At 52.1% G+C, this 27,988-nt stretch overlaps 1 protein-coding gene across 4 annotated transcripts in view; it reads right to left on the reverse strand.

The window, feature by feature from the left end:
• OSBP2 (oxysterol binding protein 2) overlaps positions 1–27,988 on the reverse strand; it is a 180,683-nt gene that overhangs the window by 3,648 nt on the left and 149,047 nt on the right. For all 4 annotated transcript variants that reach the window (XM_045458323.1, XM_045458322.1, XM_045458325.1 and 1 more), the window contains 9 exons: positions 16,402–16,594; positions 15,659–15,776; positions 13,359–13,410; positions 12,960–13,106; positions 11,615–11,860; positions 8,745–8,865; positions 8,356–8,459; positions 8,188–8,283; positions 7,920–8,104 (listed from right to left, as the gene is read on the reverse strand). In XM_045458323.1, the coding sequence (XP_045314279.1) occupies positions 7,920–8,104; positions 8,188–8,283; positions 8,356–8,459; positions 8,745–8,865; positions 11,615–11,860; positions 12,960–13,106; positions 13,359–13,410; positions 15,659–15,776; positions 16,402–16,594 (1,262 nt within the window). The remainder of the gene's footprint in view (positions 1–7,919; positions 8,105–8,187; positions 8,284–8,355; positions 8,460–8,744; positions 8,866–11,614; positions 11,861–12,959; positions 13,107–13,358; positions 13,411–15,658; positions 15,777–16,401; positions 16,595–27,988) is intronic.

Raw genomic sequence — 27,988 nt, forward strand, 5'->3', positions numbered from 1 at the left:
CAGTCCCTTGCCTACCATTTAATGTAATTTTATTGCATCTTTAAATAGTCTTAATTGGGCATGTATGTGTGTACGTGTGTGTTCATTTACATATACGTACATACATACTTGTTTTTAACTGTATAAAAAGAATTCCATGATATATGTAACCTTGTGGGACTTTTTTCCCCTTAATATTACATTGCTAAAATTTATATTGTTGCATGTTTCTGTTGTTTGTTAATTTCAACTACTGTGTAATATTCCCTCCTGTGACTAATACCCCAGTTATTCATTCAATAAATCTGGGTTGTTTAAAGTTTTTGCTTTGGAGTAATCTTATGCATGTTTCCTATTGTACATTTGCAGGAATTTCTCTTGTGTATATACCTAGAAGTGGAATTGCTGGGCTATAGAGTCTGTGATGTTCTTCTTTAGGAGGTAAGGCCAACCTGCTTTCCAACATGGTGGCACCAATTCACATTCCCACTAGTGATGCATAAGAGATATTGTGGATCTGTATCATCTTCAACACTTGATACTGTCAGATTTTTTCTTTCTAATTAAATGAAGGTAAAATGGTCTCGCTGTGGTTTTGATTTGAATTTCCCTAATTACCAACAATGTTGATAACCAGTCCTATGATGACTGGTCATACGTGTTTCTTCTCGAGTGAAATTCTTGCTTGTGACTCCCACTTTTTCTGCTGGATGTTTTTGTCTTATTCATGGGTTAGGTGTTCTTGATTTTTTTAATTATTGTTTTTAATTGTGGTCAAATACTCTTTATGTATTCTCCATACTGATCTTTTGTTGGGTGTTAAGTATTGTGATTCTCTTCTGCAAGTTTATATATTCACTTAAAAAAATTTTTTTTTAATGTTTATTTATTTTTGAGAGAGAGACAGACTGTGAGTGGGAGAGAGGCAAAGAGAGAGGGAGACACAGAATCTGAAGCAGGCTCCAGGCTCTGAGCTGTCAGAACAGAGCCTGACGCAGGGCTTGAACTCATGAGTTGTGAGATCATGGCCTGAGCTGAAGTCAGGATGCCTGACTGAGCCACCCAGGCGCCCCATATATATTCACTTTCTTTAGACTGTCTTTTAACAAGCAAAGTTTCTTTTTTTTAAATTATTTATTTTTAAAAAATTTATATCCAAGTTAGTTAGCATATAGTGCAATGATTTCAGGAGTAGAATCCTGGGATTCATCCCCTACATATAACACCCAGTGCTCACCCCAACAAGTGTCTTCCTTAATGCCTCTTGCCCATTTAGTCCATCCCACCACCCACAACCCCCCAGCAACCCTCAGTTTGTTCTCTATATTTAAGAGTCTCTTATGTTTTGTCCCCCCTCCCTGTTTTTATATTATTTTTGCTTCCCTTCCCTTATGTTTATCTATTTTGTATCTTAAATTCCACATATGAGTGAAGTCATATGATATTTGTCTTTCTCTGACTAATTTCACTTAGCATAATACACTTTAGTTCCATCCACGTTGTTGAAGCAAAATTTAATGAAAAAAATATTTTAATATAGTTGAATGCATAAGTACTGTTCTGTGTCTTAAGATGTATTTCCTTAAGGTCTAAAAGATATTCATCTATATTTTCCCTTAGAGTTTAACCTCTTGCTTAACAGCAAGTTAAGCTTAATACTTTTTGTAAGACCTTTGCCTTGAGTCAATTTCTGTTATAATGTAAGGGAGAGATTCAGTTAATCTTTTTACATAAGGGTAACCATCTCCCCAACCTCCTTCAGTGAACAGTGCCATCTTTCCACACGATGCCATGTTACTTTTGTTATACACCAAAGATACATACATCCATGGGTCCGTTTCCAGGCTCACTGTTCTATTCCAGTTTCAAAATAAGTCTTGATGTCTAGTAGGGCTAGTCTTTATTTCTCTGTTGTTCTTGTTTAGAAATGTTCTGGCCCTTTATTCTTAAGTATAAATTTAAAAATGATAATATCAAGCAGTGAAAATCACCATTGCGATTTTGTTTGATCTACTCTTTAGATACTGATGTCTTTGTAATACTAAGTCTTTCTATTTATGAACACTGTATCTTTATCCATTGATTTAGCTCTTTTTTGATATCTCAGTAAAGTTTTATAATTTTCCCTATAGAGATCTTGAATATAAGATTCATTACAAGGTCCTTGATGTTCTCTGATATAATTATCTTCTCTTTTTTAAAAAAAAATTTTAATGTTTATTTTTGAGAGAGAGAGAGAGAGAGAGAGCACAAGCAAGGGAGGGGCAGAGAGAGAGAGGGAGACACAGAATCCGAAGCAGGCTCCAGGCTCTGAGCTGTCATTACAGAGCCCGACACGGGGCTCGAACTCACAAACTGTGAGATCATGACCCAAGCTGAAGTTGGATACCCAACCAACTGAGCCACCCAGGTGCCCCTATAATTGTCTTCTCTTAAATTGTATTTTCTAGTTGTTTTCTTTTAGTGTATAGAAATGCAATTGACTTTTGCATATTAACCTTATACTAAGATACCTAAAATGCTTTTTCTGAATCTACGGAGATTATTTTTTTGTTTTTGTTTTTGTTTTTTTTTTGAGAGAGAGAGAGAGAATGAGAATGAGCCCAGGGAGGGGCAGAGGAAGAGGGATAGAGAATATATATTTTTTTAATTTTATTTTTCTTTTTTTTTTTAAATTTTTTTTTTTCAACGTTTATTTATTTTTGGGACAGAGAGAGACAGAGCATGAACCGGGGAGGGGCAGAGAGAGAGGGAGACACAGAATCGGAAACAGGCTCCAGGCTCTGAGCCATCAGCCCAGAGCCCGACGCGGGGCTCGAACTCACGGACCGCGAGATCGTGACCTGGCTGAAGTCGGACGCTTAACCGACTGCGCCACCCAGGCGCCCCTAATTTTATTTTTCAATGTTTATTTTTGAGAAAGAGAAACACAAAGTGTGAGTGGGGGAGGGGCAGAGAGAGAGGGAGACAGAATCTGAAGCAGGCTCTAGGCTCTGAGCTGTCAGAACAGAGCCTGACATAAAGCATGAACTCATGAACCATTAGATCATGACTTGCCAAAGTCAGACACTTAACCATCTGAGCCACCCAGGCGCCCAAAGAGAGAGAAATTAAGCAGGCTCCACACTCAGTGTGGAGGCCGATGTGGGGGTTGATCTCATGACTGTGAGATCATGACCTGAGCCAAAATCGAGAGTCGGACATCTGACCGATTGAGCCACACAGGCACCCCTTTTTAAAATAAAAAAACATTTTTTTCTTAATGAGATTTGTTAATGTGATGAATTAATTTATAGATTTTCTAATATAAAATCATCCTTGCATGCCTAGGATTAACTCAACAGGACTGATTGTTTTCTTTTTTATACACTGTTGGATTGGATCTTTTTGATGTCTTGTTTTAGAATTTTGCTGATATATTCATGAGTGAAATAGGGCAGAACTTTAATTTTCTTACTACTCTTCTTGCTTAGTTCAACATCAGTGTTATCCTGGCCTCACAGTATAAGAAAGGGGGAACATTTCTTCTTTTCCTTTGATCTGGAAGATTTTTATACAATACTAGGATAATATATTTCTGGAAAACTTGGTAGAATTCACCTCCAGAATTATCTGGGCTTTGTGTTTTCCTTGTGGGGATTTTTAAATTACTGCTTCAGTTTCTTTAATTATTATAGGACTACTCATGGCTTTTTATTTCTTCTAGACTCAGTTCTTATTTTTCTAATTTGTGCTTCTGAATTTTAATGATCTCTTTGTACTTTATATGTCTTATTAAAGTCTTTTTTAATATTTATTTCTTTTTTTTTTTTTAATTATTTTTTTTCAACGTTTATTTATTTTTGGGACAGAGTGAGACAGAGCATGAACGGGGGAGGGGCAGAGAGAGAGGGAGACACAGAATCAGAAACAGGCTCCAGGCTCTGAGCCATCAGCCCAGAGCCCGTGGGGCTCGAACTCACGGACCGCGAGATCGTGACCTGGCTGAAGTCGGACGCTTAACCGACTGCGCCACCCAGGCGCCCCTTAATATTTATTTCTAGGAGCACCTGGGTGGCTCAGTAGGTTAAGTGTCCGTTTCAACTCAGGTCATGATTGCACGGTTCATGAGTTTGAGCTCTGCATCAGGCTCTAGCACTGCGGAGCCCACTTCAGATCCTCTCTCCCCCTCTCTCTCTGCCCCTCCCCTGCTCATGTTCTCTTTCTCAAAAACAAATAAACATTAAAAAATAATATTTATTTCTATACTCTCTCTTCATCAGTCTTGCCAGTAGTTTTCTGTCAGTTTTTTTCCCCCCAAAGAATCAAATTTTGGCTTTTTAAACTCTATTTTATTTTTTTCTATTTCATTAATCTCTGCTCTTATTTAAAAAAAAATTAATGTTTATTTTTGAGAGAGAGAAAGAGAGACAGAGTGTGAACAGGGGAGGGTGAGAGAGAGAGGGAGACACAGAATCTGAAGCAGGCTTCAGGCTCTGAGTTGTCAGCACAGAGCCCGACGTGGGGCTCGAACTCGCAAACCGTGAGATCATGACCTGAGCTGAAGTCAGATGCTTAACTGACTGAGCCACCCAGGCACCCCTCTGCTCTTATTTTTAAAGTCTGTTTTCTTCTTTCTTTGGGTTTGTATGTTGAACTTTCTTTAATTTCTTCAATTAGAAACTGAGAAAAGAAAGTCTCAAAATTAATGCACTTACGTGCCTATTTAAGGCAATCCATTTCCTTTGCGGCGTTGCCTTTGTTACATCCAGCCAGTTTTGATATCTCTTCATTCTCAATTATAGGTATTTTAGAATTCTCATTCTAATTTATTATTTTACCCATGCATTATTTAGCAGCATAACAAGTTTTTCCAAACATGTGGAGACTTTTTCCAAACACTGTGGGGCTTTTTGTCACCTTGTTCATAACTTCTGACTTACCGTCTTATCATAGATGTGGTCTGTACACTACCTATGATTTTGTTGAGTCTTTCTTTAGGGTTCAGTACATGATTGACTTTTGCCTACACTCCATTACTACTAGGGTAAAAAGTATGTTCTCTGATTTGTTGCACCTGCAAGTATGTTGGCATCCTGTGTTGTTTTGATCTCCTGCAGACCCTTGTTGGCTCCCCCACTGCCGACCGATCAACAAATGAGAGGGGTGTATTGAAATCTCTCTGTCTCCCACCACAGTGATGGATTTATCAGTTTCTCCCTTTACTATCAATTCATGCTTGTATATTTTTGAAGCTGTTTCATTGCCTGCATAATGGAACTCTTAGATCTTCTTGAAGAACTCAGACTTTTATCATGCAGCAACTCTTCCATCCCTAATAATGTCTTTTTCTTATTAAAGTCTATTTTGTCTGATTTGAAGATAGTTATTGTAGCTTTTTTGGTGAGTGTTTCCATGATATGTCAATCTTTTACTTTCAACCTTTGCACATTTTTGTCTTTGACATCTCTTAGAAGATGCATGTATCTGGATTTTAAAAATCCACTCAATCAGTATTTTGCTTTTTGACTGGTGAGTGTCATCTATTTATATTTGTTATGCTTGGGCCTATTCCCACTGTGTTGATTTACTGTTCTTATTTGTACTTTTTCTTTTTAGTCTTTTCTTACTATTTGAAACATCTTATATTTGTCTCTTCCTTCCAATAAGAACTCAGCATTCATTCATATCCCTCAGCCTCCTTTTCAACTGTCCTCAAACCCTGTCATGTCAACATTATCTACATCTTAAGTTCTGGATTATTATGGGAATATTTTCTCTTTTTCTTTGGTCTTAGTAATTGTTAAAAAAAAAACCCACAGCTTTTACTTCATGTGTCTGTTGCGGCAACGTCTGGACTTTTTTCTCCCCCTTTTAAAGTACTATGTCTAATACCTTTTTTATTGTGCGTTTTGTGTGGCAAACCTTCTGAGGCTGTTTGCTTGATGACTTTTTTTTTATGTCGTCATATTTAAACGATAGCTTGGTTGGTTAAAAATCCTAACCTTTTAATTTTTTCATCTTCATTACCTTGAAAATATTACTCCAAATATTGGTTATTGAAAGATCTGATGTCAGGGCTCCCAGGTGCTCAGTTGGAGAGCAGGGTCTAACTATTTCTCCTTTCCATTTTTCTTTCATTCTTTTTCTTCTGGGATTCCAATTAGACGTTATTTTAGTGGTTATTGGAGAAATTACAAATGTAGGAAGTACTTCACATGTGTACTTCACAGAAAGTAATACATGTCTGACTTCAGCTCAGGTCATGATCTCACAGTTTGTGGGTTTGAGTCCCACGTCGAGCTCTCTGCTGACAGCTCAGAGCCGGGAGCCTGTTTTGGATTCTGTGTCTCTCTCTCTCCGCCCTTCCCCTCTGTCTCTCTCAGAAAATAATAAAAACTTTTTTTAAAGAAAGATCTGATGTCAATCTGATTCTTCATCCTTGACTACAATCTTCTTGTACTCCTCTCTGGGAGCTATGAGAATTTTCTCCTTGGTATTCTTAAATTTCACTATAGTGTGGTCGAGGTGAAAGTTTTTCTTTCTCTCTTCTCTCTGAAACTCTACTAACTCTGCAACCCAAGGTCTCCCATCTCTTTGTTTTTATTCTGGGAAATTTATCTCCACTATTTAACTATTTCTCTCTCCTTTCCATTTTTCTTTCATTCTTTTCCTTCTGGATTCCAAGTAAACATTATTTTAGTGGTTATTGTAGGAATTACAATATGCGTACTTCACACAGCCAAAAGTTCATGTGCATCTTGCCCTCCTTGGGTAACAGAAAGGCCTTTGAGAAGTTTCCCTCTCCCTACTTATGTGATCACACAGTTGTATTTTTTTGTTTAGATTCTAAACCCCACAAGACATCGCTGTTCTTATTTACTGTTGACTTAGGTTCACATAGTTTTTGTTCTTCATTCATACATCTCAGATCTTCCCTCGGGGATCACTTTCCTTCTGCAGGAGGCATATCCTTTAATACAGGCCTGCTGGTGGCGAAAGGAGTTTCAGTCATAGTCTGAAAGTGCCTATTTCAGTTTCATTTTGTAAAGGTGTTCTTGCTGGGTGTAGGATTCTAGGCTGGCGGGGAGTCTTCCTGCACGTGGAAGATGTTGTTTGACTGTCTTCAAGCTTCCACTATTGCTGAGGAGGACAGAGCTGTCTGTCTGTCCCTCAGAAAGTAATACGTGTCTTCTTCGAATCTGGCTGCTTAATATTTCCTCTTTGATTTAGTGTCAACAGTTCCACTGTGTGGATTTGGTGTGGAAAATTCTCTGATGTTTGCTCTTCAGATATGGTCCCTTTCCTTCCGGACTCTAACTAGAAGGATGTTAGACCCTGCTCTCCAGCATGACAGGCACACAGCTGCCCTGGGGATCTTCCTGACACTCTGCACTCTTACGGGCTCCTGGGCTGCTGGTGATGCTGCTCCAGGGACTCACTCCGGGTCACGAGCTGGTAAGCTTTCTCCGTTAGCTTCTTGTCTTTGCCAGGCTTTGTCTGTCTGCAGTGTTTATTTCTTCTGACCTGGGTTCAGTTGATGGATTCTGTTAAGCCTTCCCAATGGAGTTCTCAAATTCAGTTACTTAATTTTTCCTTTGTAGAGTTTCTGTTTTGTGCTCTTTGGAATCTGCTGTACCGCTTTTTATAGTTTTCTATTTCTTGTACTTATTTTCACATTTGGTTTTCATTCCTTGGAGTGTGGGGACTCTGTGCTTATCAGTCTGCTTAAGGTCTCTGCATAGGACTCGCTACCACCCGAGACTGTCACGCTTACTTACAGTTGGGTGTCTGGCTCCCACCCTGGGATGCCAGGCACACAACAAGGTCTCTGCCTCCATGCGGACAGAATCTTCCCAACCCCAGGGCCCGCCGCTCACTTCTTGTCTGGCCGAGCAGGGTCCCCTGCCTCCGTCTCCCCCTCCCCCTGTGCTCTTCGCCAGCCCTGCAGCCCCACTCACGGCAGCGGGTACTTCTTCCACAGCAGCTTGGCCGGCAGCGTCTGGTACACTGTCTTCTGCTTCCCATCCGAGCCGGGGCTGCTGGGGCTGCTTTGCACGATCTTGGCGCACTCCATCTGTTCATCCCACGAACCTGACAGCACGTAGTGGGCTTTGCCTTGGCTGTCACTCACCACTCCTGTTACCTGTGGACATTGGCACTCTGGCATAGGCCTGCACTCCCCCCCGCTCCAGACCCCCGGGACCCTGAGGGGCAGCCCTTGCTTACCTTCCGGGCGACCTCTTTGGAAAAGTAGCTGTAGGGCAAGAACTTCAGCTGGCACCGGTCCTTGGTCTTATGGTTCACAATCTCGATATCCCCTGTCTGGTGAGTGAGGGTAGTGGTCAGCGGCCCAACTCCGGGCCACACACCCCCTCCCTGAGGGCACCCCCTGACCTGGTCGATCCAGAGCTTGCCCACGATGATGTTATGCACAGTCGAGGTGCTCTTCCTCCACACGTAGTGATTCCCACTGGCCTGGAATTCTAAGTGGATGGCACCTGGAGGCCAGATACAGGGTCAGAGGTCAGGGCTTGTCATGCTAGGCCCCAGCTAGCCTGCCTGCCCACAGTCCCAGGGTCCTGACAAGTGGAAGCAGTATTCATGTAGACTGGGGACAGGACATAGGCCAGGGAGGCATCCAGGAAGCTTGGGGAGGTGGGGAGCAGACTTGCAGAGAGACTAATGTCACTCCTAGAGGCCCGAGATGACTTCTGGGTTGGCAAAACCCTCCCCCTTATCCAGAATGTCTTTCTGTCCTGGGAGAGCACAGGGCTCTAGCTCACCTAGCGGCATGATGGAGAGGTATTTTCCCCGGAACTTGCTGGAGATGGTGATCTCCTGCCAGAGGCTCCAGCCATGCTTGGAGAACACGTAGTGGGCGGCTGATGGTGGGTGGTGGCTCACCTGAGACCAGACCCACAGGACATGAGTGTCTGCTGACATGGGCCCAGGCCTGCCCCCCAACCAGCCGGCAGGGACAGCCTGCCCTGTGCTCGGCATGAACGGCTCCATGGCCCTGGGAGCAGGCCTGGCTGCTCCTCTACGGGCCACAAACCCATAGCAGCCGCTGGGAAGGATGGTGCTCTGAGTGGAAGAGCAAGGGTGTGGCAGTGGGACCAGCTTGGGTGGCTGTCCTGGCCTTGCTGTGGTCGAGAGAAGAGGGCTGAGGCATCTCTATGCTGGACTCGGGCTATGAAATGGGGTGATGACAAAGCCTGGCCTCAAGGACGCACCTGTGACAGGCTGTGCCGAGGGCTAGGAAGTGAAGTATGATGCTCTCCCGAAGGCTTCTGTGCCCACTTTCTAGTTAGCCTCCCCACTTGCCTGCAAAGGGGAGCCTCTACCAGTGTGCCATGTTACACAGGAGGCCCAGGCTGGGGAAGCCATTTCAACTGAGGGGCAGAGTTGGACCCAGCCTCCCTCCTGGCCAGCATGCTCCGTCATGGGAGTCCATGTCCGTGTCCTGCCCCGGGCCTGGAGGGCAGTGCAGCCAGCTGTGCACACCCACATGGGGCCCCCAGAACCTCCACCTTCCTCTCACAGACACCAGGGTGCCCCTGATGGCTGTCCCACCTGCCAGGACACCCCCATCAACTTCCCCTTGTTTGTTTTTCCTCGTTTCTGTGGCTCCTTTGGTCGCAGGCTGCTTGGGCTCAGCCTCTCCCAGGCTTCTCACTTCCTAGGGCACCTTGTCACTGTATCATGGCCTCAGGCTCCTGCCTCGCAGCCCGGCTGCCCGCTGGACACCTCCACTCAGGTGGCTGTTTGGACTGACCAGAGCTCCTGACATGCCCGCCTGCATCTCTCATCGTCTCCTGTCACTGTAAGTGGCACTCACTTCCTTTCTAGTCTCAGAAGCACAGGCCAAACCTGCCAACCACTCCTTGTCGCCTATAGTCAGGGCCCCACATGCCCTAAAGCCTACCCCACTGGCAAACTCAGGGACATGACCCCCAAGGGGCTGGCCCTGGAACTCTGTGTCATGGCTTCCTGCAGGCCAATGATAGAGTCTTTTTTTTTTTTAATGTTTATTTTTGAGAGAGAGAGAGAGAGAGAGAGAGAGAGAGAGAGAATTAGCAGGGGAGGGGCAGAGAGAGAGGGAGACACAATCTGAAGCAGGCTCCAGGCTCTGAGCTGTCAGCACAGAGCCCGACGTGGGACTTGAACTCACGAACTGCGAGATCATGACCTGAGCCAAAGTCGGGGGCTTAACCAACTGAGCCACCCAGGCACCCCACAATGATCTAGTCTTAACAGCTGCTCACACCAAATTCTCTGGAGTCCTCCCTGGCCCTCTTTCTTGTGTTCCTCCTCTAATTCTTAGCAAATGCATCTAGAATCCATCCCTCCCCCTCACCAGGCCACAGTGGGTGGCACAAAGCCTCTTCGGGCTTCACTCTCTGCTGTACCCAGGGGGACCCCATAAAACAAGTCAGGTGTCATGATTCCTCCACCTGCCACATGGAGTGGAACCAGAGACCTCTGGCTGCCCCCCTGCTTCCTCTCTGACCTGTGTGCCTTTCTCCCTCTGTGCCTCAGCTGGCTTTCTAAAGGAGCCAGAACCATCTGATGTACACAGTCCTATCCCTCCCTCCCCCCTCATGAGAACAGGTGCCCCATCTGCTCACTTCCCAGCAGCCTATATAGCACCTGGTACACTGTGGGCACTTCGTCAACTCTACTGAGCGAAGAAATGTGTTCACTTAGTAGTTCAGGCCAAGAACGCTGGGGTCATCCTTGCTGCCTTCCCTTGCCTCCCTCGCTCCCATGCCCTGTCTCCCCACATCCAAAGCATGAGCCAGTCTCCAGCTCTACTTTCTAAGCATGCCTGTGCTTTGCCCTCCCGCTTCCCTCTGGTGTGGCCACCACAACCGCCTTCTGTAGGGCTACACTGCAGCCAGAATGCGCATTTTAAACTAGCCACCAGACCGTAATCCCAGAACAGTGCTTGGCACACCACTAACATTCAGCAGCCCAAGCAGGAAGCTCTATTTTGGGTGCCTTTACACAGCACTTGCCTGGGTCCTCCCAGCACCAGGGAGGGACCAAGAGAACCACCCCTCTTCAGACAAGGGTGCCAAAGGCTGAGGTGCTACTGCTGAGGCTCCCAGACTGCAGGGCCCGGTTTTGGCTCTGCTCTGTGGGGAGAATACACATCTCTGCGGGGAAGGCTTGGAGAAGGGATGGAAGCGAGCTGACCTCTGTCCCCCCCACCCCCACCACGCCCAGGACAGGACCCCTGCGCCCCAGAAGCTCCTCACACCCCAGACCTGCACCGTCCCTGACCAGGGGCCCCACAGGGTGCAGGCTTCTCTCTGCCTGCCACCTTCCCCACTCTAGCCCACTGGGACTCCCTAAGAGCACCCTCGCACATGTCCCTCGACGGCTGCCACATGGCTCCTGGCTGGGAGGGGGAACGTCCTCTTTCCGGCACACCAGCCCTGACTCTGTCCTTACCAAGGTGTCTCTGGGAGGCCTGTTGGGATGGCACGTTCCTGGACCTGCCCCTGTTGCAGGAGGCCCGCCTTCTGCCTGGACCTTGGTTTGGCCCCGTGGGCACTGGCACGTTGGGGTCAGAAGCCGGTCCCATTCATCTCGCCCTGCCCCCCAGGCCTGGCAGGAGCAGCTCGGGTGGAGTGTGAGTGGGCCTCACCTGCTCGCAGAGGGAGCGCAGGCCCATATCATCGAGGCGGTCCAGCTCAAAGGTCTCCCCCAGCATGGGGTTGAAGGGCTTGGCGATGCGGTGCACCGTGGTGGAGTAGGAGGACACGGAGAAGGCGGCCACCAGGCACATCTGCTCCACCGAGCTGGTGCAGTGCACCGCCTTGTCCAGCAGGTGGTGGTACTCCAGGTCCTCTGTCAGCCGCTGGAGCATAGACAGGGGCTCATTAAAGTTGACCTGCGGGCGGGCGGGCGGGCGGTCAGGCCACTGCTTCCGGCACAGACCTGGGGTGGGCACAGCACCCTTGCCTTCCTCAGATGTTCGCAGACTGCTGCTCAGATGGCACCTTCACAGTGAGGTTCCTCTGATGACCCTGTCTACAGCAGTGGCTCCATGCACTCACCTCCCCAGTGCCTCCTGCCTCGGTTTCCTCCACAGTCTCACCACTTTCTGACCTGCTGTACCTCGTACCCTTTCATGATGGTTACTGTCACTCTCCCGTCCTAGAATGTAAATGCCATAAAGGCCAGGGTTTCTGACTTGTTGAGCACTGAGTCATAGAATCAGGTAGTGAGTGAGTGAGTGAGTGAATGAACGAATGAACAGATTGTGGGTTTTCCCTCTTATTCTGAGCTATTATGCAAGCGTTCTGTGGAAAGCTCCTGTGGATGCCCCTGCCTTCCAACCTGGCCTCAGACACAGCAGGGTTGCTCACTCCTTGTGATGCTGGGCTGCGACCTTTGGCCAGCCATTGGGCACAGCCAGTCTTCCCTGTGTTCTCTCCTTTCATCCTCCCAAACACTGTTATGTGGGTGCTGTTATTCTCCCCACTTTGCAGATGTGGACACAGAGGCCAGAGATGTAAGGGCTTTGTCCCGGCGCACACAGTGAAACCAAGTCTGGCCCAGAACCCCCAAACTCTTCCTCCTGGAGATGCCATCACAGCCCGGTGGCACGAGGATGGTGTAGGTGCCAGGGACAGATCCCAGCACAGAGGGGGGCCTACCCGTCCATACACATGGCCCAATCCTGCCACCCCCTTGTCTATGAGGTCAGGACAGTCAGGACATCGTGAGGCTCTGTCAGGTGCAGAGGCACTCTGGAGGTCCCCACATCACTCCTTAGCTCCTTCCCTCAGAGCCTGAGACCTCTGCTCTTAGGGGGATTTTGGCAATGTCCTTGAACACAATTTGATAATTTGTTACATGCTCCTTGGGTATCATCAAGAAAATGACACCCAGCGCCACTTGCCCTTCACACAGGCCATTACTTTCCATCCATGCAGAGAAGAGAGCCTACCAGGACCCACTGAGGCTGCCCTGCCCCAGCCCCCTACCGGCATGGGGATCTTGGAGAGCTCCCGGCCGATGCAGTTCTTCATGATGCTCCAGAGATTAAGGCTGTAGTTGGGTTTGTCAGGGATGCGGACACGTCTCTTGACTTTGGGGGGGCCCTTGGGCACAAGTGAGGCACCATCTAGCACCTGCCAGAGAGGCAGAATGTGCCTATCAGTGGAGGCCAGCATGCCCCTTCAGCCCTCCCGCCCTGGCCCTCACTAACCCCAGTGAGGTTAGAGGACGGAGCTGGCCACTGGCATATGGTTGGCAAAGGGCCAGGCTGGCTCCACCTGAAGCAGGGGGAAGGCAGCCAGGGCACCAAGCCCGCCCCAGCGGCCCTGAGCCCAAAGTGTCAGCCTGCCCTCCAGCCACCCTTGGGGTCTCTCTCTCTCACTCACATTGTCTGATGACGTCCAGTCCACTGAGCCTGTGGTTCCACCCTCAGCTTTTCTGCAGGGAACACAAAAGGGGAGGCAAGTTATTTATAAATCCTGAGGCCTCCTGGGGACATGGCCACCTTCTGTGCAGACACCTCCGGTGAGGTGCCAGGGGCAGCCACCCCAAGGCTGCTTCTCCAGTGGGGCATCTCCAGTTTGGGACATTCAGCTGGGCTGAGGGGCCCAGGGCAGCAATTTGGAGGATCTCCCACCCACTGATGCCCTGTGGGAGCAGCTGCTCAAGCAAAGTCCCGTGAGGTCCCTGTATACAACCCCCTCCTGGAACTGGCTGACCCAGGACCCAGATGATGCTGGGGATGGCTATATCCTCTGGCAGAGCCTCCTAGGGCCCTGTGGGCGCTCTCTGTCATAGACAAGACCCCACTGTGTCCTCACTCTCTCCTGGTCTGATTCCTGCACTAGACTGGGATTCCAAAAGGGCAGGACGTGGATCAGATGCATCCCTGTGTCTGAGTGCTTGTGGAGGGATGGTTGGCCAGAGCAGCAGGGGGCGCTATGGCCAAGGGGCCCAGGCTCTGAGGGAGCCCCAAGGAGTGGTGACCTGGGCCAACTGGGGCAGGGGACAGGCACTTGGCAGTCAGGGCCTCAGGGAATGGGAAGGATTTATTGGTCGCTGGGGGAAGAGGAAGGAGACCAGGGGCCACCTTGGCAGAGGACCTGCCTGATGCCCAGAGTCCTCTGCCTGATGTCCAGAGTAGCTGCACCACCAGGGAAGGGGCTGGTTTGGGCCTTGGAGCCATGTTGGGAACCTCGGGAGCCAATGAAGAGTGTTGAGTACAGGGGTCACCTGCTTGCTGGTTGAGTGGCAGCAGAGGGGCCTGGGGCTGTTGGCTGAGGTGTGGCAGGTGGCTGGGATGGGGGCAGGAAGGAGGAGGCTGAGCCGAGGCCCCTGGGGACTGCAGGTATGGGAGGGGTGGGTGGGGACCTGGAGGGATCCAAGAGGGTGACATGCTAGGTTATAAAGTGAAAGGAAATTCAGAAAGGCTAAGCCAAGCTAATTTTGAGAGCAAATTTTAGAATACTACTGGAAAATGGAACGTGACTGAGTTGGAAATACAATGTTGATAGGACCAGAAACTCCGGAAGGGGTTAGAGAGATCCGAAGAGCTCTTCCCCTGGAAGAAACCAGGACAGGGAGGTGGTGACACATGTTGGTCCACAGATGCAAAAAAAGGAGCAGCCAGGGGTTTTTACCAGCCTCCGTGACCCCTGGACTGGGCTTCAGGGAGTCCATCCATGGAAGGCAGCGTGGGACGTGGCAGGCAGCAGAACAGATTCAGGGAGTAAGGCTGCTAGAAAGCCTGCACTTCCTCATCCAGAAGGAGCTGAGTACCCTGCCTGAGGGCAGCCTGTGAGTGAGTCCGGGAGACTCCGTGACTCTGATGTGCCCCATGGGGGAAGGTGGCAGTGAGCAGCACAGGCTGTGGTCAGTTAGGTCACCGTTCCAGGACTTGGAGCGGCAGCTCCTCCCCAGGCCATGGGGGTTGGGGGCAGACACCGGTGGGGCTCAGTGGCCTCCTCTCTGGCCCCCAATGCTGTCAGACTCACAAGCCTTCTATTGTTAGGGCCTGAAGCAATGTAATGAGAATAAAAGATCCTAATGAGGGAACTCCTAATTAGAGCAAAGTCTACGTTCAAGCCCCAGGGTGCTGCCCTTTGACTCGGCCTGCCCACCCACATCTCTGCTTGTCTGGCACCAGCACGATCTGACCCATGGGCACTTCCTGAGGACCCCAGAGTCTGACAACAGCGTCCCAGTTACTACTGTGCTCTACTGGGTATTCAGAAACATCCTGAATGAGCAGGTTTTTATGAAAAAATGAAACCAAGGCTTGGAAATAGAAAATAAATGGGACTTCCTGCATCTCTGGTCTGTTCTGGAATGCTGATGTACTGGAGGGAGTGGCTGGGACTGTGTGTAGCTCCGGAGGCAAGAATGAGCAGCCACTGCCTTCTAGGCCCCGGCCCTTGGGTCACAGCCTCAACCCCCACCTCCTCCGGCTGGAACTAGATCCAGCCACTGCCTTGTTCTCCGGCTCCACTTAAAATTAAACCCTGATTCAAACTCTATTTGGGCATTTTGGATCAAAGGAAGAACAGAACAAATCTAACCAAAATATAATTTGGAGCAAGGCTTGAAAGAAAGCCCTGAGTACAGAGGGTAGGAAGAACAAGGCAGGGAAGGCTAACCCTGGGAGAGGCTCCTTCCAGGGACAGCCAGCCCTGCCTGGAGAACCCACCTGTCCTCCTTGGCCTCGGTGATCACGGTGATGAAAGATGTAGAGTCTTCCATGGCATCGAAGTACTCGGTATCTTCATCTTCCTCACTGTCCTCTCCTTTGGGAGTTAAGAGGCTTCCTAGAGACACATGTAAAACCACCGCTTCAGTCTGCAACTCTGAAAACTCAACTGCCTGAGGAAGTCCAGAGCCCAAAGGGTAACTTCCACTTTGGACCCTGCTCCTTGACCCTGCCCCTCGCCCCCTTCCCACTCTAGTCACCTGGTCCCCATTAACCTGGCTGTGGCTGCCCTCCCTCCCCTTCCTGGAATGAGTTTCCCTCTCGGTGCTCTGGCTCAGAGGCCTCCCTACTTCTGGAAGCCTCCCCTGATCTCTCAACATGCCAGTCAGTCTGTCTAGGGCCAAGCTTCCCTTTGAAGGACCCCCTTCCTGGGGTACCTGTCACCCCCAGGCCAACCCCAGGGCAGCCCTGTCACAGAGGGCCAGTTGGGCTCACTGGACTCTTATGAGAACTAGAACTTAAACACAGGGAGATAATTGCCCTTTGAGGGTGGCTGTGGGACATACAAAGTCACATAGGCACATCCAAATGCGGGCATGTCAAGGGCCATGTGTATTAGTGGCCTGTGTAAGCAGAGCCGGCTGGCAGAGACAGGAGTAGGCGAAGCACCAGTTGGATGGACAGAGGCTGAGCAGCCCCGGAGCAAGGGACCTAGCCAGGCTGGGCGGCCCTCACCCACTCACCTTCGCTGAAGCTCTTGGTGGGGTGGGTGGCCCGGCCGGGGGCACTGCGGAAGGCCCGTTCGAGACTATTGTGCTGCTTGGCTAGCTGCTCAATGGTCTCTTCCAGGTGGATGCGCTGTTCTTGCTCATACTGTAATGCACGCTGCCATTTCCGGCTGTGTGTCTCTGCTAGTTCCAGGAAGTCCTTGCAGGCCTTGGGAGGGAGGAGTGGCGGTGAGCACAGGGCCTGGGGCAGCGGGCCTGTCCGCCCCCACACCCCACCTGCCAGCTGCGGGTCGGCGAGGAAGGCCCTGGGGTGCTCTCACCCCTCCCCCTCCCTTAGTTGGGGTGCTCAGAAACACCTTTGCTGCCCCTTTTAGCTGCCATGAGGACATGGGGACCCTGGCTTTGTCAGAGCCAGCCCGGGGACTGGCATCTGGCCTGGCCGGCGTCCCACAGTCAGGATGCCATCTGAGAACACCAAAGCCGGGTGTGACTGGCGGATGCTGCCGCACCAGCAGCAGCTGGGGAGGCTGGGTTTCCATATGGTTGGGGCCCAAGTTCAGCTGCCCCATCCTCACTGTGTGCTGGACCTGAGGTCTGTCACAACCTCTGTCCCCACTAGAGCCCAAGACCTGTGGTGCTCAGGCCAGTCCCCGCCTTTGGCACAGAAGGAAGGAAAGCCACATTCTGCTGTACTTCCTGGTTTAGAGAGGTGAAGACTTGTCTGGCAGAGGAGCTGAGACTGGACCTTTCCCCAAGGTTGCCTCCAAGTCTGTACCACATAACTCTGCCTTTAAGTGAGGTTCCCCCTTCAAACTTGTGGCCTACATTCACATCCAGATTCTTTTCAGCTTCCAAGGTTCATAGTGGTTCTACCACACTATTATGAAGCAGGGGTTGGGCATTCTGCCCCTGTCATCCCAGCAGAGAGGAGGGCGCTGGGCTCAGCTGTCCCTGGAGGGCATTGAGGTCCGAGCCAGCAGCCTCTGGATTTGTCCCTTCTGGACTCCTTCAATGCAGTAGGAAGGGACATATATCCTCAGCCCGACCTGCATCACTGGTCTCTGGCCACCACTCCCCAGCTCTCCCTTCCCACTCCTGTTGCACCAGCCACAGGGCTCCACACACATTACATGCTGTCTGACCCTGAGGGTTAGAGTCACGCTTTTCCGGAGGGACAGAGGTACACAGCCCCTCGTCTGTGACACAGGGACAACATGGCACTATCTTGAGGGCAGTTGGGAGGAACCATGGAGGTCCTGTGCAGTGACTGGCCAAGTAGCATGCCACAGACACTCCCTCGGGGACACCACAGGCCATCAGCACCTGCCTACTGGCTACCCAACTGCTGCTCAGACCTCTCTCACGTCTCCCCCAGGAAAGGCTCCCGTGCCAGCTCAGTCAGGTTCCCCCAGACACTCCTACTCCCACCCCCCAATCTCACATCTGCAAATTAGCTTCTCTAGTGACTGTGCTGGTTTCTCTTGGTCCCGCAGAACCCCCAAACTCAGCAGCGGCTCCGCACATTTGCTGGGTGAGGGAACACCCTTCTAGGGATGGGTGTCGGGGCCTCTCAGGAGAATGGGGAGGGACAGCGCCTCACCAGAGGGGGCAAGCTCCTGTGGGGAAGGGTCCCAGCCTGGGACCCAGAGGGCTGGCCACCCAGCAGGCCCCAGCAGGCATCTCACTCCTCAAGCCCACCCCCTTGTGCCTTCCTGTCTCTCTCATCTCCCCTCCCAGCACCCATGTGGAGTGGGCTGGGCCAGGCTTCCTCCCCATACCCCCTCATCCCCACACACCATTCTAAAGATGTGATGGGGGCCCAAGGGAACCAGCAAAGCATAATGAAAAAGGCTTGTTATCAGGAGTGGGAAGGCCTGGGTTCCTGCACAAGCCTCTCTGCCCCTCTGAGCCTGTGTCCTGTGATGCAGAACAGTAATATCGGATAGATCCTGTGCTCTCAGGTTCCCTGTCCAGCTTTGCCCAGGAAAATCCTTGAGGTAGGAGGAGTGGGATCATCCCCAATTAACAAATGAGGAAACTGAGGCTCAGTTTCCAGCAGCTGCCCTGCAAGGCTCTGGGGAGGAGGTGTATTCAGTCCACCTCAGATTCAGGGGCTTCCCCACCCTCCCCAGAATGTTCCCACCTGGCCATACCTAAGCCACTGTAACCGGCTTCTCCAGAAGGGGCAGGGATTTATACTGGCAGGTGACCTGGCACAGGGTGGGGCGGGAGTTAAATCCTTACAAATTTAACAGACTCTGGAGACAGGAGAGGCTGCACGCAGGGCAGCCGCAGATCCGGGGCTATTTTGAGTTTGCAAATTAAGGATCTATGAGGTTTCCCCACTGGTGTGGAGCTGCATTCATGGTCTGTCATGCAATTTGGGGATGAGGCCACGCCTGACTGGCCTGTGACTTGGAGCCAAGCTTTCACCACCCAGGGTCCCACAAGGCTTCAGTCCTTGTCCTGGGTCCCTGCTCCTCCCTCACCACTGCAGGCCTCAGGCCACATGGCTACCCATTCCAAAGGCCAAAGTAGAAGGCACCTCTTTGCTGGGTCTGCACCAGTGAGTATAAGAAGTAGTGGTAGAGGGTGGGGGGCAGGGTATCCCCTGGAGTCCTATGAAATGGGTGGGTAGGGACCCCCCCACCCCATTCCAAAGATGGTGAAACCGAGGCTCCGAGGTCCCACAGCAAGAGGTAGCAGACCGAGACCCAGAACCCAGGTCCTCACCCCAGAGTTCAGTCCACCCTGAGCCGTTACTCCCTTGAGACTCCTGTCCCACATCCTCCTTGTCTCCCCACAGCCCTAAGCTCAGCCACGGTGCCCAGTCAAGCTGGTCTCAGTTCCTGCCACCTGTTTGCTGATCAAGTAAGGAGTCCTAACACTGCAGGGGTGCCGGCCGACTCTGCCGCTGGCCCTGGCAGCTTGCTAGGCCCTGCTGAGCCGGGTGCACCGTGCATGTCAGAAGGAGGCCCGGTGCTGCTGGAGGAGGAGCACCCTTGTTTCCCTGGGTGGGCATAGGCATGGGGCACACCGCTCCAGGAAAGCCCCTTGCTGGGTCCCCTGTCCCGAGACTGAGGCCCAGGGAGAAGGGGTTGCCCAAGGGACAGGCAGGATGGGCCCAGAGCCATGCTTCCCCCATAGAGCCAGGCCTGCATGTCTTGGGGTGAGGGTACAGAGGCCCAGGCTGTGCCGCACACACGGCCTTTTTATGGGCAAGACACACAATGGGTGCCTCAAGGTTTTCTGGGTTCTTCTCGGTCTGTGGGTGCTCTGCCCCGTGGCATGTTGCCTGTCCCCCTTCCCCAGATTGGCCTGGCAGCAGCACCATGCCCCTTACCTCCACCCTTGCCCTCCACCAGCACCACTCCTTCATACCTGCCACCGTCACTCCCCGGTAGCCCTCTATAGTTCCTGTCGCCATCTCTCTGTCACTGGGCTTTGACACTGATGGGCACTTTGATATCATGTAACTGATGGCATTTAAAACAAGACTGGTAAAAGAGCCACAAACCACAGTATAAAACAGTAGCCAGAGGTCATGGTAACTACCTCCCACAAATCCACGTCGGAGGACTCTATGTGGCCTTTGGGCTTTCTGGCTACAAAAGCAAAGAGGGAGAGATGATCATAGTGCAGAGATGAATTAGACTCCCTATCTCCCACCCCTGATGTTCTGATGTTCATGAACTTGAAATGCTTTAGAAGCTACCATCTTTTCTTCCAAGAGAAAATGGAATGTTTGGTGTATTTTGTGCAATAGCTGACAGCCTCTTACAGACCTGGCCTCCTATCCTCTCCAGACTCACCCCCCGGAGCCCCATCCTTCCCCACTCACATGTGGCCCATCAGACTCCTAGCTCATCTGCAATAAATGAAATGCCCCGGTCACTGTACGGGCTGTGGGGAGTTCATCCACCCCTTCCACCCTGATGTGCCTACCTGGTGTCCATCCTCAACTCCCAAGGTTTCCTCTGCCGCTGCCCACCTTCTCCAGGCCCCATCCCAGCCACGCCGTGGAGGGAGGCAGGTGCTGGCCTGGCCCAGCTTCCCTGGAATGCTGAGCTGGTCTGTGCACTGTGCATTCACTAAGCTGGATTAGGCCTGGGGCCTGCTGGGGGGCCGGCTGGGGGCAGCTTCCAGGGCCCAGGGAGGGGCCTGGCTTACCCACACCCTGAACATGGTCACATTTCCTCTCTGCCACAACTCTCAGAGAGCTCGGGCCCAGCCTTAAGAGTGGTGCCCTAGGCCACCACGAAGCCCCCTCCCACACCGTACATGCTCTTAAATGAAGCAAGGGACGAGGAATGGACAGAACAAGGAGGCTGGCCTCTTGGGCCGTGGTGTCTTCATGGGAAAAATAGAGGGCTGAACCCCAAGACTCCTACAGAGTCCCTGATTCCATGGCCCATTGGGTAATTGCCCTCTGGGTGGAAACAAGGTTCCAGTCTCCAAGCCCTGCCCCTTCCTCCTACCCTCAGGGCTGTTGAGAGGGTGCCCGAGATGAAGAGGTGCGGGGTCCTGCAGGCAATGCAGTTCTACCTCTGTGTGGAGGGTGGGGAGCCTGCTGAGCTGCCCCAAAGCAGAGTGAGAACCAAAAAGCCCAGGACAGAAAAGGCAGCCTCCCAAACTGGGGCTAGCTCTGCTCAGCAACAGGCTGGGGGGCTGGTAGACCATTCCTTCCCACGAGGGGCTCTGCCTTCTCAGAAGCCTCGCCTTGGTGAAGGGGGCTGTGAGGCCTGCCCACCTGAGCCGTGTGAGCTCCAAGGGGAGCTGCTGCCGATCCTCCTGACAGGGATCCGGGGGGATGGACGCCTTGTCTCTGAGCTAGAAACCTTTGTCCAGCTGTGGCCAGGAGGAAGGAGGACAAACTCTAATCGCTTTTGTTGTCCCTAATCCTAATCCTGACAACGATCTCACTGCTCCCCAAATATGGGCGGGTGAGCAGGGCGTGGGGTCAGCCAGCCTGGGCCCTGTGCCTGTCCTGCCTGTGGCCCCAGGCAGCCCCTCAAGCTCTCAGAAGGGTCTGCAGAGCCGAGACCCTGCTTAAGCCTGGCCCCTGTGCAGTCACTGCCCTCCTAGATATGGGCTTGAGGAAGGAGCCAGGGGACTGCTGGACACTGGGGCAGGTGGCCCTTGGGCTCATGGAGGAGGTGGGGAGATGGGGCAAATGCCCAGAAGTTCTAGGCTGAGCGGGTTCCTTGGGTTGACAGGGGCCAGCTTGGTGACTGGCTCTGTATCTAGCCACCAGCGCACAGCAAATTCTGGTAACCATGGATGCAGGGAGGACAGGAGAAAGGGCCGCATTTCCACCTGCGGCCAGCCAGGACCTGCCAGATGTCTGACTGCCATGTCTGGCCTGCAGGCACCCTCAGGCTTTGGGGCTCCCAGGTATCTGCCCCCCATGCTGCTGGGGCTGAGGCTGCCCACCCACCATCTACCCCACCATACTGGTCATCACATGGCCAGCATGACTATAGTCTTGCCTCTAACTGGCCTGTCATCATAAAAGTAGCAAACAGGAGGAAGTCGTGCAGACTCACAGTCTCTCTGAGCCACTCTGCATGTCCAGAAGCTCACACCTGGGGACACACTGAGGTCAACAACATCCCCCCTCCACCCCCGGCCTCCCACCAAGAAGTAGTAGGCTGTCCTCAGTACACACATCCTAAAGGCAGGTAGGGGAAATGTCGAGGTTCACGCTAGGCCTGCACGGCTCAGAGGCTACTATAGCGGGAGACACACAGCCATCTCAGGCCTCCAAGACCAAGAGTGGGGACCTCTGGAGCCAGGACAGTAGTGCTGGGCGAACTTGGGGCTTGGGGGTAGAGTCCCCCTGGGTCAGGACCAGCCAAAATGCCATGCTGGGTGTTCAGCACTGTCCTGGCCCCTGGAAACCAAGCCTCTCAGCGGGGGCTGGGCCAGCCACCTGCCTGTTCCCGCTCCTCATGCAGCACTCAGAATAGACCGTGCGACTCACACAGGGCCGAGCCCTTCCCAGACACCGAGGGGACGGTTATGGCTTCTCCTTGATGTGGCTCACTCATGGCATTGGGGAGGCAGCTTTTCACTTCAATTCAAACTTTAAAATAGTCCTTTCCACATTCAAAATAGTTTACCCCTTGCACACAGGAACCAGCACCATCTGGCCGTCAGTTTGCCAACCGATTTTAAACAGTTATGGAATCTATTTTTATTCATCTCCCCAGGCCTCAAATGAGCAAGCTGTCAGGAGCAGAATAGTGGTCAGCTGGACAGGAACCTGCCCACGGGCCCCAGAAGGACAAGGGAAGGCAGCTCCCCTCACCACTGCTCTGTTTGGGTGGGCGCAAGGACCCCTCTGTGGTCTCCAAACAAGGCTGAGAGAAGCCTCAGAGCATTTCCAGCACAAATAGTTCCGATCTGGGACTTTATTTCTGTGGTGCCCCAAATCTGAGTGCTCTGAGTTGCTGCATCTATATCTGCATACATCTCCCACCTGGCCCTACTTGCCCCCACCTGTCCCCGTTTGCCCCCACCTGTCCCTGCCTGCCCTGCAGTTTGCTCTCACAGCTCCCTTCAACTGGAGTTGGGGGCCCACTCCCTCCCAGTCTGGATGTGCTGAGTGCCTCCCTCCACAGGCTCTCCTGCGTCCCTGCCGTCAGGATCCACACCGTCATCCTGCTCGGCCAGCTCTCCGGCAGGAAGCAAAGGGTGTCCCTCGTGAGCCTCTTCCTTCCTCGGTAAACTGAGAGCCCCAGAGTGTGCTGTCTCGTCAGGCCCTTTGAGGTAGGCCTGATGGGTAACCATCTTCTGTTGGTCAGTACCACTTCCTGTCCCCATTGGGCACTTTTGGTCTTTGGTCTCCCGTGGGGCTCACCCACTGCCCGGCTCTGCTCACTCGCTGGCTGCGCAAAACTTGTTTCTGGGAAAGGCCCTCCTGCATCCTACCTGAATCCATGGGACTGACCACTGAGTCCATGTCTAGCATTGTGAGGGTGGAGGTGGGGGTCAGACAGCAAGGGCCACCCATTCCTCTAGTGGCCCATGACCATACCTTGCAGTTCCCTGAGAGCCCTGATCTCTCCCTTCACATCTGATCTGCTGGCCCTACCGTCAACACACAAAGCAGCCGGGCTAGCCACGCCAGCTCCTCGCTGCCCCCTCCAGTCTAAGCCACCACCCCACCACAGGGGAAAACAGGGGCCTGCTAAAGGGGCTCTAAGCACCTGCCCCTGCCTTGCCTGTAGCTCATTCTCCAAGCAGCAGGGGGCTCTTGCTAAAATGTGAGTCAGATCATAGTCCTTGGCTGTGGGCTCATTCAGAGTGGAAAGCACAGTGTTCTCCACGAGTGCACAAAGTCTCCTGTGAGTGGCTCTGTCTCCCCAGGCCTCTCCTCCATGATGGCCAGCACTCACCCCGGCCTCCCATTGCTCCAGACCTGCCTGAAAACCCAGAACTGGCTCTTTCCCCACCTCCTTCCAGGTTCCACTCCCCTCCCCTCCAGCCAGTCAGTGCCTGGGACCTCCCACCCCACCCCACCCGCCCATTCTGTTTCCTCTGAAGATCTTTTCACCTCTGACATGCCCTATCATCTGCATGGTTACATCTCCCCGAGAGGATACAGGTTCTATGAGGCTGGGCTTTGTTTCCTGTGTGCCCAGGGCCGAGACCAGGGCCTGACTGGATCACGGAGGGATCACGGAGGGCCTCTTGTGCCTCAGTGTCCACCAGCAGCTGCACATCGCCCTGCTGCAAAGTGCTCAGTGGGTGCGAGTCAGGCTGACCTGAACTCATAGCTCCTAAGGGCCATGGGGTGGTCACGTGGTTGGAGGAGCCAAGTCCTGGGCCCCAACAAGAGTCACGAACTCTAAGGAGCTTCTCACAACTCAAGGGTGGGGGCTGTGTCAGGAGCAGTCTGCCTTGCTTGGGGGCAGCTTCCGCACTGCGAGGGCCCGGAGGAGCAGCCAGTAGGGAACAGAGGCTGCCAGCCCACCGAGGGGGCTCAGCACTGGAGGAAGTTGACACCGGCACCTGCCACACAGCCCTCAGTGCCTTCTAATTGGACTGTGGCTGCCACGGCCCAGAGGAGGAGCTGTGAGCTGGTGGCATGAGGAGGTTCCCAGGGCTCAATGGCAGGGAAGTGGGCCGCATGCAAGTCACAGAAACACCACTTCCCCAGCCAGGCTCCATTGTCTGGGACCTGCAGATAGAGCCTGCTTCCACAGGCCGGGGGAGGGGAGACTGGCACTCGCATCACTCCAGGCTGGCCCCCTGGAGGGTCTCTTCTGCAGGGGGCAGGGGCCATGAGGCTGGAATGCAGGGCTCAAGGGCAACCCATGGGAAGCCCAGGTCACCCAGGAAAGCCCAGGTATGCTGGGCCTGGAGACAGGTGATGCACTTCAGCCCTTGTGCACAGACCCCACAGCCAGCACTGGGGACTGCCCAGGGGCCAATGGCTGTGACTCCAAGTGCTCATGTAATAGCCAGGCCTGCCACTCTTGGGCAAAATGACTGTTCTGCGCCTTAGGGTGGCACCTGAATAGTACAAATGACGCTGACGACAAGGAAGCCATGATGACGCCAACCTCAGTGGCCACTGTGAGGAGCAAAGTACTAGGAAGAAACTGGGGCAGGCTGCCACCTTCCTGGAGGCCCGCCCTACAAGCCAGGACACTCTGCTTTACAGCAAAGATAAATTTACAGGAAAAGAGAATGAAACTGGAGTTTATTCTTTTCACTTTATGGAAACTAACACCCAAAGCATGAGCTACTAATATGTATTAATTCAATCATTTTCCACCTTAAACCATGTGACCAGCTCAATGCTAGTACACCAGGCACATCTTGGTTCCCAAGAGGGATGCGGTACAACAGGTGCACTGAGGTTCAAGACTCCTCCATCTAAGAACCAAAGTCATTTAACAGTGCTGTGAGGCTCCTCTGATGGCAGGCTAATCCAGTTACCCAAACAGTAATCCATGCAGGGGGCTGCTGAGCTGCCTTTGATCAGACTCACAAAATCCCCCACCAGGGAGTTCTGCCAGGAAGACGCCATGCCACCGCGGCTCCTGCATTCTCACTACCTGCTTGCTCTCAGTCATTCGCTGAGGCTCCTGGACTCCGGGCACTGTGCTGGATGGGGAAGGTCTGGGGCTTCTGACAGGATGCCCAGCCCAGCAGGAGGATGGGCAAGACGCTGCAGCACAAAAGTCCGTCAGATGCTGTGGCCCCACAGACATATGTGGCCACTATTCACACTTCCTTCCCTGCCTGTGACTGACTTTCCTCACATGTACAGGCCCCACTCTGTGGCCACTACATTTGCAGGACGTGCCCTGGCACCCAGGATGTATAATTAGCACCCAAGGGTCACTCTCTTGGTGGGCTATGGTCAGCTGGGCTTGAGCTCACCTCCTGGCCGACCGTGAACCTCCCCAGCCCTTCGCCAGGCCTTCTACACACTTGGCCTTCAAAAGTGGGCACGTGAGTTGCTATCCCTGCAGCTCCTTGAGAAGGCTGCAGCCACATGTGACAGGGTATCACTATGTGAGTCCTCTGGACTGTGAGCTCTGGGGGTAGGGCGGAGTCCCTGGCTGGCCCAAGCCCTGGGAAGGCTCAGTGGGAAGCTGCTCAGGTTTGGGTTCAATTCCCAACAGGCAGGACTTTCCTAACTGCATGAGCCATGTGATTACGGCTTCACTAGGTGATAAGAAGAGTGGAAGGGGTTGCCCTGAGTTCACTGCTGTGCTGCGGGCCAATCTCTGAGTCCTAGCAACCAAACCACAAGTAGAGGGAGGGAGGCTGGGGCTAAGTATAGCCGTCCTGTAAAAAACGCAGTTAGTTATGAATTAATTTCATAAAGCACTGTTCCTATTTCTCTGTGACCAGGCTGGGTCATTTCTCTGCAAGGTGGAGTGACAACGGTGGCATGGGGCAGTGACACATGGTTCTGCCTGCCAAGGGCTGGGTGCAGGGCCTACTTTCTGACTGACCTTGTTCAAGTGGGGAAATGGAACAAGAATGGCTTTGTAAATGGTGAACAGCAGGCAAACATGAGATGTTGCTACTTAGAATTTCTTTTCTGACATGACACCCACTTTGGTTGGAACATCACATATTAGGTGTTCCCACTGGGCTACTGTTGGGGACACAGGTGACTTGAGATCTGGGGGCACAGGGATGCCTGGGTGGCTCAGTCGGTTAAGTGTCCGACTTGGGCTCAGGTCATGATCTCCTGATCTGTGGATTTGAGCCACACGTCAGGCTCTGGGCTGACAGCTCAGAGCTTGCAGCCTGCTACGGATCCTGTGTCTCCCTCTCTTTCTGCTCCTCCCCCACTCACATTCTGTCTCTATCTCTCTCAAAAATAAACATTAAAAAAATTTAAAAAAAGATCTGGGGGCACAAAGCCTGGTGAGGGGGAGATGTAGAGTAACAGGGGAAACTCTGCACAGTGGGCTCAGTGAGGCACAGCAGTGCCCCTAGGTTCCAGGGGGTTCAAGCCAGAGGAATGGCTTTCCTGACAGGAAGCTTGGAAAGTCTTCTGGCCATGGTAACATCCATGTGGGGTTCTGAAGGATGAAAAGGGATCTACCAGGCATCTAAAGGGTGGAGAAATTTCTAGAAGGTACAGCATAGGCAAAGGCACAAAGAGGTGGAACACTGTGATACTGTTCAACCTTCCTGATCCAGAAACTTCCTCTGCGTGTCCTGTTCCCTCAAACACTTACAGAAAGGGCCATGCTTGACTCGAGGTGAGTCTCACTGCGCCTGGGAGCAACGGCACAGGAATGGGCTGTGTCACTAACCACAGTTCCTGGGGTCTTAGGAATTGTCCAGGGAGTGCTCTCTCCACCCTGCTAGGAGCTAGCCTTGTGATATCAGTACCCTTTCCCAAATTTGAAAGAGATTTAATTGTCCCTCTGCCTTTTCTCCTGAAGGCTGAACAACTCCAGATTCCTGGCCACTTTGGGGAAAAGTGAAGGCGACACAGCTGATCCCTCTCTATGTGGGAAGGGAATTTAGACATTTGGTGTCTGACAACCATGTAAACTGCGCTCCCAGAGCTGACTCGGTTCCTGTCAGGTGAGGCAGGAAGCATCAGGAAGGGTCCCCAGTAGAAACACGGGCCTCTGTACCAGCCTGGGCTATTAGCACAGCCTGTTGGGGCCAACACCACACTTCTGTGTGCACCCCCCACAATGGAGGTAGATGGGAGAGGTCCTCACATCAGCTTCATGCTAGCAGGTGGGCAGAGCCCAGCCGGGAGTACGGCTCTTGGTCACTTGGGTCGACTTTCCTGGTGCCAGAACTGCAGTCTTCTGTAATCAACCCTAGAGGCTTGCTTCCCATCAAACAATTCATTATGCACTTATATGGCAAACTGTTTTTATGGCTTCCTAAATACAGACAAGTCTCTGATGCCTGATAAAAGATTGCTATTAAAGACACCAGTTGAGAAGTTCATTATCTGGGAAAAGCCAAAACTGCTTACTCAAGACAAAGCGGCTTCAGTCTCAGGAGGCGGAGAGGCAGAGCCAGGGAAGCCTCACGTGAGGATGGCTTCTAGGATGGACGGGAAATACAAATGTACCATCGTGTCATTAAATGCTTAATA

This window comes from Leopardus geoffroyi, chromosome D3, assembly GCF_018350155.1.
Source record: "Leopardus geoffroyi isolate Oge1 chromosome D3, O.geoffroyi_Oge1_pat1.0, whole genome shotgun sequence".
Classification (NCBI taxonomy): domain Eukaryota; kingdom Metazoa; phylum Chordata; class Mammalia; order Carnivora; family Felidae; genus Leopardus; species Leopardus geoffroyi.